The sequence below is a fragment of the Mauremys reevesii genome, linkage group 9 (genome assembly GCF_016161935.1).
Source record: "Mauremys reevesii isolate NIE-2019 linkage group 9, ASM1616193v1, whole genome shotgun sequence".
NCBI classification, from domain to species: Eukaryota; Metazoa; Chordata; order Testudines; family Geoemydidae; genus Mauremys; species Mauremys reevesii.
Genome location: NC_052631.1, coordinates 6,536,545 through 6,554,791, shown reverse-complemented (window position 1 = coordinate 6,554,791; position 18,247 = coordinate 6,536,545). Strand labels below are relative to the sequence as shown.

General features: G+C 44.0%; 1 protein-coding gene across 7 annotated transcripts in view; it reads right to left on the bottom strand.

Annotated features, from left to right (window-relative positions):
• Positions 1–18,247, bottom strand: part of DIS3L2 (DIS3 like 3'-5' exoribonuclease 2) — a 267,821-nt gene that overhangs the window by 85,849 nt on the left and 163,725 nt on the right. For all 7 annotated transcript variants that reach the window (XM_039488736.1, XM_039488735.1, XM_039488731.1 and 4 more), the window contains 2 exons: positions 9,389–9,496; positions 1,269–1,502 (listed from right to left, as the gene is read on the bottom strand). In XM_039488736.1, the coding sequence (XP_039344670.1) occupies positions 1,269–1,502; positions 9,389–9,496 (342 nt within the window). The remainder of the gene's footprint in view (positions 1–1,268; positions 1,503–9,388; positions 9,497–18,247) is intronic.

The window sequence follows — 18,247 nt, the reverse complement described above, 5'->3', positions numbered from 1 at the left end:
AAAAATGAACTTTCCACATGAGGCTGTTCAGGGCGGGCAGGGAGATTATTTTTCAGACAACATTTCTAGTCTCATTTTAATGATATAAAACAATGGAGCTTTCATTAAGATTAAGGAACTTTGTCTGCCAGCCTGATCGACCCCTCTGTTCTCAGAAGTATAGCAACCTCCTGTAGTTTCACAGGAGAGGTAGCTCTATTGCTGTTGACCAATGAAGTAAAAAGGAGCTTTTAGCTGGAGTCCGAAATACCTGTTTCTCCTTGCAAAATAGAATACACATGCAACACAACTGATATAGCCCCACTTACATTGTCACAGATAAGAAACCACGTCATTTACGTCTCTTTTATTGAAACGCATCCAGTGTACACACAATTAAACGGTCTTAGATAACGTTTTAATTCTTTTCCCTGCCCTGAGAACTGATGAGTGCTGCTGGAAAATATGATTATTCCAAAAACAATACAGCACAGGAAATGATGCTTTGGAGATGACCCTTTTCGTAGTGAAATATGTGCTTCGTGCACCTAAATGCCTTGATAAAGTTATTACATCATCAGCATTTATTTCCATTTATAAGATTTGTATCCATGAGAGTGCCATGACAGTCAGTGAAGAATTCCGTAAGAGCGATCACTCTTCCCTTATCTATTTTGTCTAGTAGATTTCAACCCATCTATTTTCCTTTGGTTTCCTGTGTTATTAGGTGTCCTGTATCTGTACAGCTTGGAGAAATTATATTTAAAAACAACAAAAACCCCCAACAACTTTGCCACAAAATCCTACATTTTTATTCAAGTCTGATTTTCCCTTTGAGTCTTCAGACCAGCGGTTCCCAAACTTGTTCTGCTGCTTGTGCAGGGAAAGCCCCTGGGGAGCCAGGCTGGTTTGTGTACCTGCCACGTCCGCAGGTCCGGCCGATCGCGGCTCTCACTGGCCGTGGTTCGCTGCTCCAGGCCAATGGGAGCTGCTGGAAGCAGCGTGGGCCGAGGGACTTAATGGTCGCCGCTTCCAGCAGCTCCCATTGGCCTGGAGCAGCGAACCGCAGCCACTGGGAGCCGCGATCGGCCGGACCTGCGGACGCAGCAGCTAAACAAACCGGCCCGGCCCGCCAGGGGCTTTTCCCTGCACAAGCGGCAGAACAAGTTTGGGAACCGCTGCTTTAGACCAATCAAGAGACCAAAGGAGTCCAGCTTGGGTTTGCTCAGGTAAGGGCTGAGAGGAGGGGTGAATAGCCTCAGGACAGCGTGAAGCACGAGGTTACTGACCTGGTCTAAACGAAGAGCTCCATCAATGAAGCGCTGTTTGCGCAGATGCTTGGCGATTCGGTGGAGGTTCAGGACAGCTTGGTGAATTTCATCGACTGGGTGCTGGGGAGAGACTGGAGGCAGTTCTTCTGGCCCAAAAACCTTGCTGGGGTTTTCAATCATACTCTGTGCATGGTCATAGCTCAGCTTGACGCAGGAACAGATAACCGTTCGCCCGAACCATTCATCAAGGATCTGCAAAATCAGAAAATGTAAACAAAGTCTTTAACTACAAGAGGAGGATCCTGCCATCCTTCACACCAGCTTATGCCTTTTTTCCTCATGTTAAAAATAAAAAAGATCCAGTTAAACAGAGAAGGGGCTTGTGCTCAGATTGGTAGGTAGAACCCCGAACACGGGCACCTAAACTTTGCCCAGGTGACAGTCTAATTGGAAACCTACCAGAAGCTGGAGGGTCACATCTAATATGCAGCAGATTGCAGCCACCCTTCATTACAGGGGTGTGGCCGAGAGAGAACATAAGCTGTGCCCTGAGGTTAATAGTCCTGCTTGGATCAAGACAGGGGACTGTCTGCTGGGACCTCCATGTCAAACAAATCTTTGTAGGCTACACTGTAGAAGGGGGGAGAGATAGCTCAGTGGTTTGAGCATTGTCCTGCTAAACCCAGGGTTGTGAGTTCAATCCTTGAGGGGCCATATAGAGATCTGGGGCAAAAATCTGTCTGGAGATTGGTCCTGCTTTGAGCAGGGGGCTGGACTAGATACCACCTGAGGTCCCTTCCAACCCTGATATTCTATGAAGTACATGGGCTGTATGTACTTTGGCCCCTGTTGGTCCAGACCTACCAATCTCCATCCCTCTAATTTCAATGGGTCTTAAACCCATTATTCAGGCCAGGGTTCAGCCCAAAGAATCGCAAGGACTAATCTGTGAGTTTCCACAATCTTTCTGATCCAACAAAGAAACATTGCCAGTAAGCGCATATGAAATCAATTAAAAAAAATTCAAACAGAAACTACCCATATTTTTAAACTATTTAATAAAATGTCTCTAGAATTTAATCTTAAATTATTCGTTAGGACAGAAAGGAAAAGAGCCACATTTTTGGATGCGGCGTGGTACCAACGTTGCAAAGCTGCTCAGAGTGATGAGAATGTGACAGGACAACGGGGAACGGGCTCCGGGACAGGGAATCAGACTCAAAGTGTGATGGGGCGATGAGAAGTTTGGAGAAGAAGGTTGAGGGTAAAACTAAGCAGAAGTGCTTAGAGGACGAGTGGAGCATTTTAATTCTGGCTCGGCTCAAGCAGCAATCTCACATCCTCCATTGGAGCAACAGGGCCATTCAAGGAGGAGGTAGCTTTGGCAAGTGGGAGTATCCCAGGAGGAATGCCAGCTCTCGGTAAGGCAGAGTGAACCAGGGCATTGCCAGAGGAGGGCATAAACCGGGGAAGGATTTTCCATTGAAGAAGCTGATTCACCCCCCTCCTTACACTCCTACTATTTACCTCCTTAGTGCACCAACATGCGCACATGCAGCATAACTCAACAGACTGGAGAACTGCACCTCACTGGGCATCTAGGTCTATTTCCTATTAAACGAGGCCGTGTCCTGAACACTGAGACATATTTTTCTAAGTCTTCAGCAACTAGAGGGTAATGTCTGGTGATTTAAAGTTCTCAGAAGTGTAGCTGATGATGTAGAGAGGGTGTGTGTGTGTGTGTGTGTGTGTGTGTGTGTGTGTGTGTATTTTAGAGAAATTATTACAATTAACAGAACTTACGGAATTAGCTATCCTCCTATTTTAAAAGCTATTCTGTCCGATCTCTGCTCCACTGTGTTCTAGTAAGTTCAGTTTAACACTCATTCTGAGTTGTAGGGTGCTACTTTTACTTGGTCACTGACACACAGTGAGATCTGCTGCCAGGCTGGTCTGTTTCTAGCAGGCCTCCTTCCCCTTCTACACACTGACTGTGTTTTGGGAACACTGAACCCAGGAATTTGAATGCCAAGACTCTGCGCTGTTATGCAAAACACATTGGGGCTCGTGTAAAAGTTCCCAACCCTTCTGGATGCCATGTTGTTAATATAAAGAAACTTCATTCTTCTGCCACTGTCAGAGAAATCAGAAATGATACCCAAGGGAAAATGCTGGTCTCTTGCCCCCTATGATGGACGAGTAACGACTACTCAGAAAAGTCTATATCTCAGTGCTTAAAAAAGCTCTAACAGTAAATTAGTGCTATTTTTCAATGTCACGCACATTATTTCCAAAGTCCATTCTTTAACAGCAGACAATGTCAGATCACTATGGGGAAAAGGTTTTCTTTTTGATGAAAACCAAGAAACTTTAAACATTTTTTTTTTAAAGCGTCTCATTCCCCTCTGTTTGTGGTGTGTGGGGGCGTTGTTTTGTTTTCTTTGTTTGTCTGTTTAAATCACTGGGCCAAAAAACTCCCTATCAAAAGCCACGGAGGTTTCCTGTAAGGTAACTAAGATGCGGCAGGATCTCTTTAAACACTATGCCATGGGCAAAAGGCAAGCAGGTTAATGAAAAATACAAAAACAACTAGCAGGTTAAAGAAAAATAAACAGTTCAGGTTTTAATTAGGCAAACAAAGGGGTCCTCAAGCACCCAGAAAGATTTTGCTCAAAGTAGTGAAATGAGTGTTGTACAAGGCTGAATTTCCTTTATTGGAACTGAACTTCTAATTTCATTCATCCACACAAACCCTCTGTAAATTAGGGAACACTCTCCTAGCATGGCATTTAAATGTTTTATTATCTCCCTGTTCTTGTCAATATTCTAATCTCTAGCTATTGGTAACAGCTGCATTAAAACAAGACCCTTATCAAACCTGGTTCTCACCACTGTAAGATCCAAAACTGTTAATGATTTAGGCACTTAGGTACTAATTATGTCTATCGGTAGGTGAAATAATTCCATCCACATACATCTACATTAAAAAATGTAGAGGACGGGACAAAAAACAGAAAAGGAATTCCTAGTAAAAGCAATGCTTCTCCCACAGCAGAGGTGGATAAAATCCTGGATTTTACAAGGTAACCTATAGCTGGCTTCCTCCTTAATATGGAAGGTGCAGCAAAGAGAATTCAGGTACGAACATGCAAAGTTACATTTTTATCTGAATGAATCACCCCTGATTTGGGCAAAGCTGGGAACTCATTATGCAACTTGTAGACTAAATTAATGAATGGACCTAGCTGAGAATTTCCTTTACCTTGTAGTTAGATCATGGATTCTCAACCAGGGAATTGGATCCCATTGGGGGGCATTCCTCAAACAGGGTGTTGACACCATCTTCCTTTATTTTATGGCTAGTCTGAAGTAGGTACCAGGACTCTCCTATTGAACCATGGGGTCACGGTATGAAAAAGGTTGAGAACTAAAAGTGATGCTGGTTTTCAAAAGCAGGCGTACAACCGCATACCTAATTTTCATGAACCATTACTGCACATGTATACTGGTATCAGTGCAATCAGATGGTTAAAAGTCTAACTGGCCATTTGCATGCACATTTGTAGTAACTGGATGTGCAGTTTGCACTGCATGTTTGGAAAACTGGACTCTACATGTTTTCAAGGTTGCTTTTTCAGGCAAGCTTTGCTTTAAAGAAGGGAACAAATGCAATCAATCAACTACAGTTACAATGGTATTTAGTTCCAGAACTAAGCTGTATCATATAACGCTTCATTAGTATTAGTATTATTATAACCACCACCACACCTCCTAGCAGCCCCAGTCATGAATCAAGCCTCCATTGTGTCAGGTGCTGTATAAAAACAGAACACAAAGATGGCCCTGCCCCAAGGAGCTGACAATCAGAGTATAACACAAGAGACAGCAGATGGAGGAACACAAGGAAACAATGAGACGAAATAGGTGGTATGCAGTGGGCACAGCCACACATCTAGATGTTTTTCAGTACGTTAATGAAGGATTAAATAGGAGGAGTCAAGGGCAAAATCCCACAAACCCACTAGTTTGGCAAATTTGACAGAGGCCAGGAATTTTCTTCAGGTCTCAAAATCTGAGACCAATTTTAGCCTGGAGAGTGTTAGCTGTCCTGGGATTAGCTAATCTTGAAAATACAGATACAGAATGGGAAGCCCAGTGGCGCTAAAGAGCAGTTGATCAAGATGGAAAGTTTACCACTGACAAGCAAGTCTGTTTCTATCCTGTATTTGTATCCACCCTCCTTTATTATTACCAGGGAGATTTGCTTGAAAGTAGGCTCTTGATTTTTAGAAGTTCATCTGTTCCTGTTGCTAATTCCCACCTGAAAACAATCCCATATAGCAGTGGAATTGTGACATCATAGTTTCCTTGTTGTTGAAATAACCGCAGTATTGTACCTTCAGGGTTGGAGCGGGAAGCAGGAAGAGCAGATAAGCTCCTAACCAGAGATCCTATTTCAGACAGATGTCAGAACAGTCACCAAATGGATAGGGAGAGTAGAGAGAACTTCAACAAATGTGCCATATAAACTGGGTAGGTTCCAAATGATGTTTGGATAATGGTTTGCTTTGGAATCAACCACCCGATGAACAACAATATTATACTATATTGCACAACAGATCCACTCCTGATCGTGACGTTTATATAAGATCTCTCTCCGAATTTTCCTGCCATTTCTCTCTAAAATATTGTATTGTCCCTCACAGGAAGCAGCATGGACCAGATTTCTGTTTTGCTGCCTGAAATTTAAACATTCAACCAAAATCTCACTTTTCCTGCCTGACTGACAAAAGCAGAAGCCAAATCTTGCCGAGTTCTGTCGGATCCAGTACGATACAGCCACAGGAGATCAACCAGCCTGTGTCTGAACACAGGCTGGCCATGTTCATGGCAAGGTGTAAGAACAGGCACTGCCAATAACAGCTGGTGCTGACTTCCCCTGCTATTTTATCTTCTGGACACTATTCACCATCCCTGACCCTTGGAAGGCAGCTGAGGCGGCTGCTGCAGTGTGTTATGGAGTATGCAATTTTGATTCTTGTGACATTTGGTTCTTTTCAACTGGTATAAAGTGCACTTTAATACCACCTCTACTAGTACTACGCCTCTACCCCGCTATAACACGACCCGCTATAACACGGGTTCGCATATAGCGCAGTAGCAGCGGGGCTCCGGCAGCGCTTTAAAGGGTCTGGGGCTCTGGCTGCTGCGGGGAACCCCGGGCCCTTTAAATCACCGCCGGATCCCTGCCACCGCTACCCCGGGGCTGCAGCAGCGGGGCTCACTGGCGATTTAAAGGGCCTGGGGCTCCGGCTGCTGCGGGGAGCCCCAGCCCCTTTAAATCACCGCTGCAGCCCTGCCGCTGCTACCCCGATATAACGGTGTTTCCCCTATAACGCGGTAGGGATTTTTGGCTCCCCACGACCATGTTATATCGGGGTAGAGGTGTACTAAGATACTGCTTCTAATTGAGGTTTATTGGGTTTTCACACATACATTAAACATATTTTATGGAGTCATCAGAATAGATTTTGGATACGTCTTGCCCACATGAATGCATATGGATGCCTGTTGTCAACACTTTTTAACAAATCTAGAGCAGATGGTAGTGGTTGAGAGCCAGGAAGAAGCCCTAATTACATTAGGTGTCTCAGACCACAGTAGTTTACCATCCTCGTTAGCAGCATTGTGTTTCAAGCACCACAGAAAAGGAAATTGGATAGAACCTTACATGCTAGTTTATGTGCGGTGCACAGCAGTGGAATTCAGAACGGGGGCTGCAGCTCAGCTGCAATACGCCTCGTTCTGCCCACACTGACACAACGCAGCTCAGTTCTTGAAACGTATTGCATCAAGGTGACAATAATGGAGCAGTTAATACACAGATCCTTGAAAAGGCACTTCGCAGGCGGCACGCCAGAACTTCCTACTGAAGTTCACAGAGCTGCACAAGTTGTAGGCCAGACAGCATGGCCTGTTCTGCTCGTGTGTAGTGCTAAAACAGTTGATTATAATGCAATGAGTGATTTCAAAAGCCCCACAAGATGGCACCGGTCTTCGGAAAGGGGTTAAAAGACTGCCACTGTTTTACTTTTTTAAAAATCAGTCACTCCCATGTAGGGAATCTGTAGGCATTTTATTGGCAGACATTAAGTGGAGGTTTGTTTGTATTGCAAGGGATTACTGACAAGCCCTTACCCTATAGTGGTTCTGTCAGGCAGTGCTTTATAAACTCAACGTCAAAATACTGTTTTGTAACAGAAGCAGTAGCTAAATCTTGCTCATAAGGCCCCTGTGTTCCTAGCCTCTCTCCATGTTACATCATCATTCCTTACAGCTCTGCATGCCACTGACAGAGAAATCAAAGTTCAAAGGCCACGTTCAGCAAGCATAACGGCCTGTTGACAGACTTCACCTCTTACTAACCCTGAAAAGAGAAAACGATCCCATTTCTCCTGCCTACACAAGCACCACAGTGTAGTAGCACCAGAGGTGCTTTGCCCTGACTCTCAAGGATAAGCTCTTGGAGAAAAGCCAAGCTGGAAAAAGGGTTGTGGTTGCCGTCTCCTCTTAGAAGGAGTAAGGTTCATTAACTTGCCTTCAATTCTTATTCAAACCCAGTGACCCAAACTTCCATTCAGACTTGAAAGGCTTCCCAGGAGAAATCTGTTTGTTGAATTGGCCGTAGGCAATCAGCCTTCCGAAAGGAAAGCGTAGACTGTGATGTCAGAGACCTTTCCCTACTGGAATGCAGCCTGACTTCAGAGATCAGCATCCCCGAGCAGATCTAAGTAGATCTAAGTTTTGTTCTAAAACCAAGCATCAATATCTAAGAGGTAAGAGTTAGCAGCTCCTCTTCACTGCGCAAAGAGCACTCGGTGGTAAATACTGGGCCAAATGAGTACCTGGTATTAGAGGGTGCCTTGAGCAATTGGAATTCAGGATACAGAAAGCTCAAGATTTCCCAAATAACAGTCTAAACCCTTCATAATGCTAGAGATGGGCCTAGAACTGGAGATAAATTACAACACTGAAGACGTTCGGCTGCAGAGTTGCAGCTGAACTTTGCAGTGCAGCCTCATTGCTAATACGTACAATGAGATTCTGAGCCCCTCTGGAGCAATGTGGACATTTACAATGAAGCCAAACTAATTTTCATTAGAAAGGTCACCTCAGGATCACATCACCCCAAAAAACAGACACCCCAACAACCTTGGCAAGGACACAATGCATAAAAGCAACAAGCTTATGGGAGAGCAGCAGGCTTGAAATACAAAAGAACTCTTCCTGTTTCCCAAAGCCTTTTAGGGAGGGGACACGCAGTCACTGTTCTGAGAGGGCCCTGCCACCATAAAAGCAACTAAGGAGCAGACTGTTACTCTGCCCAGAGGGATGGGAGATGAACAGAGAGAAAGAAATGAAGCCCCAGGAAGAGCTGACTGCTCCCCTCACCACCATGGGTCGAACACGAAGACAAGTGGAATATCACTTGATGCCTTCAATGCCAACATGCTGCACCTGCATGCCTGAAATCATGAGAAATAAAGGTGATGTTCATTTACACATTGCACAGGCCCAAAGAGTACAACCAGGTCTTTTTAAAAGGGCTACATCATGGTACGCCCATTAATATACTTTCTAGTTCTGTAAGTAATCATCCAAACTCATGATAAAGGGCATAAGCTGCCCACCACAGGGGTCAGGAAGGAGTATTTTCCTCAGTCACAGCTCTGCATAACTGGCTAAATGTCGGGGGGGCTGGAGGCGCTGAATCAATATCTGGTGTTTCAGAAAAATGTAACTATTTCTGGAGACAAGATCCTGAAGAGACGAGTGGCCTAATATGGTGCTGCAGAAATCCTCTGTTCCTAACATTCACTCTCTCTCCCAGTCACTGTCAATAACATTGATTGTTTCCATCCCTCTCATCACGAGAATGTTCCAGTCAGTTGTTCCATAGAATCCTATCCACAGGACCCAGTGTTCACGGGATTGGGGAGACTCCTGAAGCCTTTATTTTGAGCAGACACGTTCCTGGATTACCCATGTTAGTACCCTATCTGTTTACATCACTGTGGCCCAGTGCTGCGGATGACCTTGCCCAGGAAGAATGAAGGAGACAGGGTGCACAGGGTTACCTTGCCTTCTGGAGTCATTTTCCACATTACAGAAAACGTCAGTCTGTCTTTCATAGGATTGAGACTGCACAATTCCTCGCAAAGCAGCCTGGGAAGCATAGGGATCACCTGAAAAAACAAGACAGCACAGGTAAGGCACAGGTCCCCAACAAAAAGCAAGGAAAAGGTCTAAACAGAGTCACTTAAATGGAGCATCTCTTCAGCTCTCAAAGTTACAACCTCTATGCCTTCGGCAGCCTTCTTGTGGCCACTTTAACACTGGGAGGGATGGGGGAAGCTCAGCAAAGTGTAACTGGGAAAGGCAGGAGTTTTCCAGTGGTCAGTGGCACAGGAGTCTTGCTTGATTCTGTTCCCTGCTCTGTCACATGCAGACTGACATTAGGTAAGTAATTTAACTTGCCCTAATTTGCCCTCTGCAAAATAGGTATAATACTTCCCTATGTCACACAAGGCTTTACTGAAGTTTGTACAGCACTTCGGTAGCCTGGGTCAAAAGGCAGTGGAGATATTGGCTAGATAACCAAAGAAAAGCACTTGTTTTATGACTAGCCTACATGCAGTAAGGGGATTGAGAAGCCAAGACAGGGAACAGTGATTATTTTTATTGTACTCACTTCCAGTTCAACACAATACCAGTGTATATCAGAACCAGACAGAAGTCATTAGCTGGGATTTCATCTGTGAAACAGTAGCCCGTGTCCAATCAATATTTGTGAAGCTGATCCTTGATGCCTATCAAATCAGTTATTCCTAAACAGATTATAGCCAAGAGTAAAGGTTTGGGGCCCAGTTCTCCTGCTGGGGTAAATCAACGTAATTCCAGCAATTTCAGTGGTGTTGCGCTGATTTACACCAGTGAGGAGGTGTCTTTCTGCTTATTTTCCAGGTGACACCTGTGGAAAAGATCATATTTAGCAGCCATTTAGTGAGTCAAATCTTATGATCTGAAGTTTCATTTTCGTATTTCCTCTCTCATTATTGACCCTTTTGAAAAACAGTAAATACACTAATCAAAATGTGCATATTCTTATTGTTTATATAGGGTCAGTAATGAGCCTGGTACTTTACAGATAAGGAGGAACACAAATTTCCTGCTCAGAAGAGTTCGCAATATCAATATTTTAGATATTGAGTTTAAGTTTTATTTCTACTGTTAAATCCCACCACCATGGTAAACATAGAAATAGTACTATCTAAGGGTATGTCTTCACTACCCGCCAGATCGGTGGGCAGCAATCGATCCAGCGGGGATCGATTTATCACGTCTAGTCTAGACATGATAAATCAACCCCTGGGTACTCTCCCGTCGACAGGGAAGCGGCAGCAGTCGACTCACTGCGGTGAAGACACCACGGTAAGTCGATCTATGTATGTCAACTTCAGCTACGTTATTCACATAGCTGAAGTTGCATAACTTAGATCAACCCCCCCCGCCACTCCCCTCAGTGTAGACCAGGGCTAAGTCACATTAACACGCACTGTTCCGAATCCTGATACCCATGTTTTAGAGATAGTTCTGCTGTATCGGGAACTCTGATGAATAACTGGGCTCTCAAAAAGCACAAGAAATAAAAATTAGGGTCTCTATTTTTTTTTCAAAGTACACACATTTCATACTTACCTTTAGCTTTCAAAGAAAGTTCTTAGAATATTTAATCGCATTTGTAGTTTGGCACTAGACCATTGCTCATAAACCCACTCTAATTGCACTGCTTATTAATGCCAAAAGATTAACTGTATGGTCTCTTGACAATTCAGGAGCCACTTTCAACATGAATCAGCAGTGCTGGTTCAACTGGAAGGGCAGCAGGGCAAAGATTATGATAAGCTGTTTCCCGCAACACAAAGGCTGTCAACTGTGTTATTCCAGTTGTGAAAAGCACGTTAACAATACTAGTAAGTTCATAATTTACAGATATGCTACGTGAGGTCTGCCATGCTGCCTGGAAAGGCCAACAACACAAGGTTATAAATTTAGAATGAGCTCTGTCAACACACAGCAGAAAAGAGAACATAGGCATTATGTAGAGAAAGGTTATGGGATGTTGGAAATTCCCACTTTACTAAAATCTCATGTGATTGTTTTAAGTAAAATCCTTACTGACATGTACAGATCACCCAGAACAAGTGGTGGTAGTTCAATAAAATTCCTAAATGCATAATCCAGAATAAAGAACGCAGTTGCAGGTGCCTCTTCTCTGGAAAACTCATCTTGTGATAACTGAGACTACGGAGATCACATCCAAAAACCCACAGGGACCCACACTCTGCGATGGGGGCATCTGAAAGCACTGAACCCAAGCAGGCCTCTTTGTTGACATCAACGATACTTGATTTGAATACGTTTGTGTATGACAGCTTTCCCCTTCCCTGATCTCCTACTGAAGCAATAACATTCTGCTAGAGAGATACAGGATCCAGTATGCTTTGCATGAAATCTGTGGTGACCCTAGGCATAAAATTTAGCTCAGTTGATATAAGGGGATGCTCTTGTTTTAAAAAGTTCTCTTAAGTGTACTTGAGCATGGTTAATAACTGACTCAAGAGGCTATAATGGCACAGAAGGGGTTCTGATGATGTAAAACATAAAGCTTTAGCTCAGATTACAATTATAGTACTAAACACTCATCTTCAAGCAATGAATTGTTACAAACCTACTATATCGAGTAGAGAAATATGACTCCCATTTCACAGGCAGGGAAAAGGAGTTAGAAGCAAACTGATTTGAATGAAGCCAGAGAAGTCATCGTGCAAGGGTTGTTTCAATTCACAGTCCTGGTTTAGGCCTTGATTCAGCAAGGTACTTAAGTGAGTTGTCCCACTGAAGTCAATGGGACTTCTCATGTGCTTAAGTCCTCTGCCGAATTAAGTCCTGAGTTCTGTGTTCAGGCCACACCTCCACAGTCCTGGTCAGTTGTCTGCATCTGTTTAATATCTGGATTCTCCTACATATTTTACATAGAGAATAAATTCACAGTTGTGACATACAAAGTTTGGGTCATGCTTGCACATTTCGTCTCATGGCCTGACCACTAAGACGATACAGTCAAATACTGTAAGACAAACTAAGCATCGGATTTCTTAAGACATATGAGGGCAGTATTTATACATAAAAGAAGCAACAGTTCCGACAGGTTTTCAGAAGAAAGGAGTTATTAGGGGTTGTCCCCTAGCTCCCTCTTTCACCAGAAAAGGCTTTTGCAATAGGACTTGGGGTAGGAGGAGCACTCTGCTTTTCAGATGTACATATTTAAAGATCTGTGAAAGATTTGCAAAGTATCAGTGATGCACAGCGGTGTCTCGAATAATCAACAGAGGCCTCATCTCTTCACATGCCTTACCCTTAGAACGTGCAAGGTGACCATCTGCCAAGAGATAGCAGTATATGCCAGCCAGTTCATGGATTACTATGGAATGTTGACATTCAGCTGGTTGAAATGTAGGGAAAGAATTCTACCTTAAATGTGAACTGGCTTCCTAGGCAAATAACTACGGGCAGGCTACCATGGGGCCCACCTCCTCAGGCTCTGTTTTTACTGTAACTGCAGTGTGGCACATCACTGAAATAAAGTGACCACCACGATCACAGGAACAGGGATTGACGGGCTCTCACTTTCGATTACTCTGAGAAATACAGTTGCAGAGATCGAGTGGTAAAACTAGAAAAAACAGTCTGCCAAATGAGGAGTGGGGAGGGAGCTAACAGCCCCCAGGAAAGTCTTTCTAATGTGCAGTAGAACCCCACTGTGAAAAACAATGAAAAGTGCATTTACTTCAGTCAGAGTTAGAGGCTGATGAATACAACACTCTCTACTGTGGGTTTGCATTTGAAATCAAGTTATAGGCAGAGAGTTTACGGTTCCCTCTCTCCCCTCAGATAAACCTTCTTCCTGCCCATCTCCAAAGTATGGAGCTGTGAGGGCCTGGCAAGCAAGCATCTTGAGAGAAAGTTGTTTCCTTTTGCCATGTTTTATCTGTTCCCCATGGTGCTTTCTGAGTCAATTACAAATCCGTATGACAAGCTTTGTGTGCCCTACAGACATCAGAGGGGATGCGGACGAGAGCTGAGTGAGGAACTGGAGGGGTCTGTCTGAACAACTTATGAATTCTGGTTGATAATGTGAAGTTGTATTCTGAAAAACTGCTGTATCATGAATACATGTGCAGATCCACTATTGCTGGCAGGTCCCGTGGCAGGTACACACCAGACAGATACAAAGGGAAATAGTTAAGGTTAATGACAGTATCTTAATCACCCAAATGTTCTGCTAAAAAAGCAGCTCAAACCTTAGAAATTCAGTCTAGCTGACCCCTCTGAAGGGCGGGGGAAGGTGAGAGCAGTGGAAACTTACTCAAAAGGTAGGACAAAGGTGGCCAGGAAGAGTTTAAATAGCAAGTCACATGACAAGAGAGGACAGGCAGATGAAGCATGAGACAGGAGTGAGCAAGGTCAGTGAAGCTGGGGAAGGGGCTTCATGAGGGAGAGACCACGCAGCATGTAACAGCCTGTGTGAGGCAGGGGGACACTGCCTGCCTGCCTTCCTGGACAGCAATGATCCCTAAGGGAAGGGTGAGATAGAAAGAGACCTGTGTGTAACATTCAGTGTTTTGTATGACCTGCACTCGCCTGTGCATTATATAAGTATAAAAGAGCACTAATGTGTCAGACTCTGTGCCAGGTGTGTGACTGTGTGTTTACTGCTTCACAACTGCTGCATGCCCCTGAGAGAGTTAAACTGCAATCAGGAGCATCGCACCTTTGGGGTGGAGCTCTGGGAGAGGAACTGTTTAAATAACTAGGCGATGGGGGAGGGAGGGGAGAGCTCTGCTCTTGGGGGCTATGGGCAGGTCGGCTGAGGACTTCCATTTCTGAGGAGGGGGAGTTGACAGAGTCAGGGCCCAGGAAACATGCCGGAAAACCCAAGGGAGGAATCAGATCCGTGGTCTGCTGAGGCTCTAGAAGCTTGAAACACGCCGAGATCCAGAGCACAGAGATATGGATTCCCTTCACTGCAGTCCTAGTGGGTCGCCGGCAGAGAGCATTCACTAGGACCTGTCACTGTGACACCAGACTAAGAGAAACGGGCACTGAAGATGGAAGTTCTCCTGTGTGGTGTCTTTATGTGGCTATAAAACTTAACACGTCCTGACCCACTGTTCAGCAGCTGGTCCCTCTGACTGGCAGGTTCACATCGTAGTACCATGTGACTCTTCGACCCTGCGTCTGAGAACATTGGGCTTTTTGGGGTTTGCCTCCTGGGTTAATAAACTGCCTCCAGAATCCAACGGCTCGTTTTCAGACCTAGTCCTGATTCCTGGAGAGCTGGGGTAGCTGGAGGGGGCATACACACTGCACTGGAAAACTCCCCGTTGGCTTTAAAAGGCAGAAACATCTGTTGGAGCTGTGACTGGCTCACTAGCCAAGTTCAGCAGCAGGTGAGCCAGGGGCAGCCCCATCATCAATGGGAATTGCCATAGAGGTTTTTCAGGGATCAGCAGGGGAAATCAATCAATCACCAAGATAAAGAGCAAAAAGAACAAAGGCTGTTTAAGAATAACCCCCTGGGATTTTCACAGTCACATGGACAACTTTATTCCCCACAAACAATCTAATTCCTCTGTTGCCCTCCCCTGGCTGACTGCTCTCAGTTGGTTCAGGTTGATTACAATCAGTCTGCTGACTTCCATGAGTGACCCCTTGGTCTATCTGCTGAGGTGGTGTTACATTACCAGTCTGAGCTTCCATCATCTGCTCTGCCCCATGCGAGGAGGGGAACACAGATTTAACAATGGGGTGGGCTCGGTTAGCCTATCACTCACACACTGAAAGACACTCAAAGGAAATAGGCAATTTGTTTACGAGCCAAGATTTCTGCTTCAGAGTTTTCTTTTTTGTATCAACACTTCCATGAATTCAGATTTCGATCAACTCTTTGTTACCCAGCTTGACATTATCAAAATATCAACACCCTGACAACCTGCTGGTGTCAAAAGTGAATGTCTTGAAGTCCTTGGACTCAACATGTAGACAAGCTTCCAGTTCCAATCTTTGATCTCTATTATAAAACAGGACCAGTAAAATATTGTAGGGATTTATGGCTGACCTTTCACTTGAGTTGCTTCACACCTAAAATAACAACACCATAATATGTGCCAAAAGAGAGAAAACTGTTTAGGTTTTCTTGCTTTTTAAAACTTGATTCACTCTTACTTCTAAACCTCTGGCTTTTATTAAACAAACTGTTAGCCATTACACAATAATCTGTCTTCTGGACAGATGGTTCAGGGGAATTAAATATGTAGATTTATTTAATTTCCTTTTTGGGAGAATTTGCATTATTCTAAGTCATGGCAGTATCACAGCTGCATTTATGGAACAGTTCCATCTGAAATCTATTTTCTATGAGCGTGACCGTGCCATCTTATTGTTTCAAACCAGCTCTTATTACCCTCTCCTGTCCAGACCCACACTTATTTTTAGCTATTTTGTTAGAATTAATAACCATCACATTAAAAATCAGGATTTTCAGATCCAACATTTGATCAATTTTTAACCAAGTTAGAGACAATGGGAAAAATCTTTCATATTTCCAATATCTAATTTGGTTTTCACTCTTAAAAATGTATCATAGACTCATAGACTTTAAGGTGAGAAGGGACCATTATGATCATCTAGTCTGACCTCCTGCACAATGCAGGCCACAGAATCTCACCCACCTACTCCTGTAACAAACCCCTAACCTATGTCTGAATTATTGAAGTCCTCAAATTGTGGTTTGAAGACCTCAAGCTGCAGAGAATCCTCCAGCAAGTGACCCGTGCCCCATGCTGCAGAGGAAGGTGAAAAACCTCCAGGGCCTCTGCCAATCTGCCCTGGAGGAAAATTCCTTCCCGACCTCAAATATGGGGTCAGTTAAACCTTGAGCATGTGGGCAAGACTCACCAGCCAGCACCCAGGAAAGAATTCTCTGTAGTAACTCAGATTCCACCCCATCTAACATCCCATCACAGACCACTGGGCATACTTATCCATTCAGGGCAAAAGAATGGATAAAATGTCACTCCTGGAGTTAACAAACCAAGGCAGCTGGAGACCAAATAAAGATTTAGGGCATGAAAAGGCATTATGTAAGTGGAAATCCCAGTTAAACAAAAAGAATGAAATCTAAAGCTGGTTGAAAGCTTTCTGTCAAAACTGTTCTTCAGCAGGAAATTGGGTTTTCAAATAAATGAATTTTTTCCGTAAAAAGTATGTTTTCCATGGAATTTTTTTTTTTAAACAAAAAAAATTAAGCCTGAAAAGCAAAATATCTTGATTTGTAAATGCTGCCACAGTGCCTCATGGGTGTTTTAGTTTGATTGCCTCATATCCCTATTCTCCTCTATCGGAGAGACTTCCTGCAGGACTATATCTCCCATGACACACCATGGCTAGCAACTCTCACTGTCTTGGAAGGGGGAGGTTGCAGATCATAGTAGACAATGGTGCTTTATGGGAGATTTAGTCCAACCAGGAAGCCCATAGAAGAGAATGGGAGCATGAGGCACCCGAACTACAACTCCCAGGAGGCACCATTCCCAAATCAAAATATTTCTGTTTTCAGCTTTTTATATAGGATGCTCGCTTACTGATAAGTGGAGTTCTCTGGACAAACTCTGTCTTCAGTTCCACACTGTAGCACCTACGTGCCCTGTGTCCTGCGATGAGAGAATATTTCTAAAACAGTTTATCCATTTGAAACCCTTGTGCATGGACCCACAGAGGCAGTGTTTCAATTGCTATTTCAAGTGGCATCCCCGTGCCCATAAGCACTTAAAAAGCCCATGGATTTCTTTGGATTCTCCACAATTCGGTCCTATCACTAATCAACTAAAACTAAAAAGTCATGGAAATAAATTATAAATCAACTACTAAGAATAAACAACTAGAAACTGAAACCAACATAACTGCACAATTAGCATCAGAGAAATAGTTCTGAATCCCCTGTGGCTAGTGGACAAAGCAGAACTGAGGACCGTTACTGGGATGTGGCATTTTATAAGCACAGGTCAATACCCACACACCTCTAATGGGTAAGCTGTGTTACAATGTTCTAGGACCATCAGCCTCAGCACACGAGAGTGGGAAACTACAGAAGCAATTTTGTGAGGGAGAAGCAAGTGTTACTGACACAGGAAAGTTTTAAAACCTTCAAAAATATTTCTAGACTGCGTTCAAACACCAGCGAAAGCTCAGAGCACTGGTGAAGATGCTAAGGAATTAGCAGGCACAGGCTACTTCTGTCAAAGACTGTGGCCCAGCCTCTAGCCACTCTCAGCCAGACCTCACACAAGTGCAACAAGAGCAAATTTCCCATTGCAGTAGATTAGGCATGAATTCATGTTAACAGGTGGGATAAATCTTTAGTTTCCAATGCTCTTTCAAGCTCCCACAGAGATGTGAAGGTGCCACCTTATGAATTATAAGCAAATCTGGTAAGGAGGGGATGGGAGAAAGGTCATTGCAGACCATGCACACTAAGCAGAAGAATGTTAACCAGAGATGCCCCTTCTTCTGGGTACATCTGTAGAACAACGGTGGAAAGCATCTGTTCTATAAATAGGATGTAGCCCAACTGATCAGGAGGGAAGAACAGGATCTGCTCTCAGGAACCTTGTGCTGGCCCTTCATATTCCACTTTCTGTTGCTCCTGCTTCAAGATTACACAGTAGGTTGGCAGAAAGAAGGTTATTTGGCTTCCTTCAATGCAAGAAGAGCCTGTAATAGCTGATGTGGCCTGAAAGCACTTTTGCACATTTAACTGTGAAAATCAGGAACAACAGAATACAGATTTGGCCTGGAAGCTTCCTAAACTTACC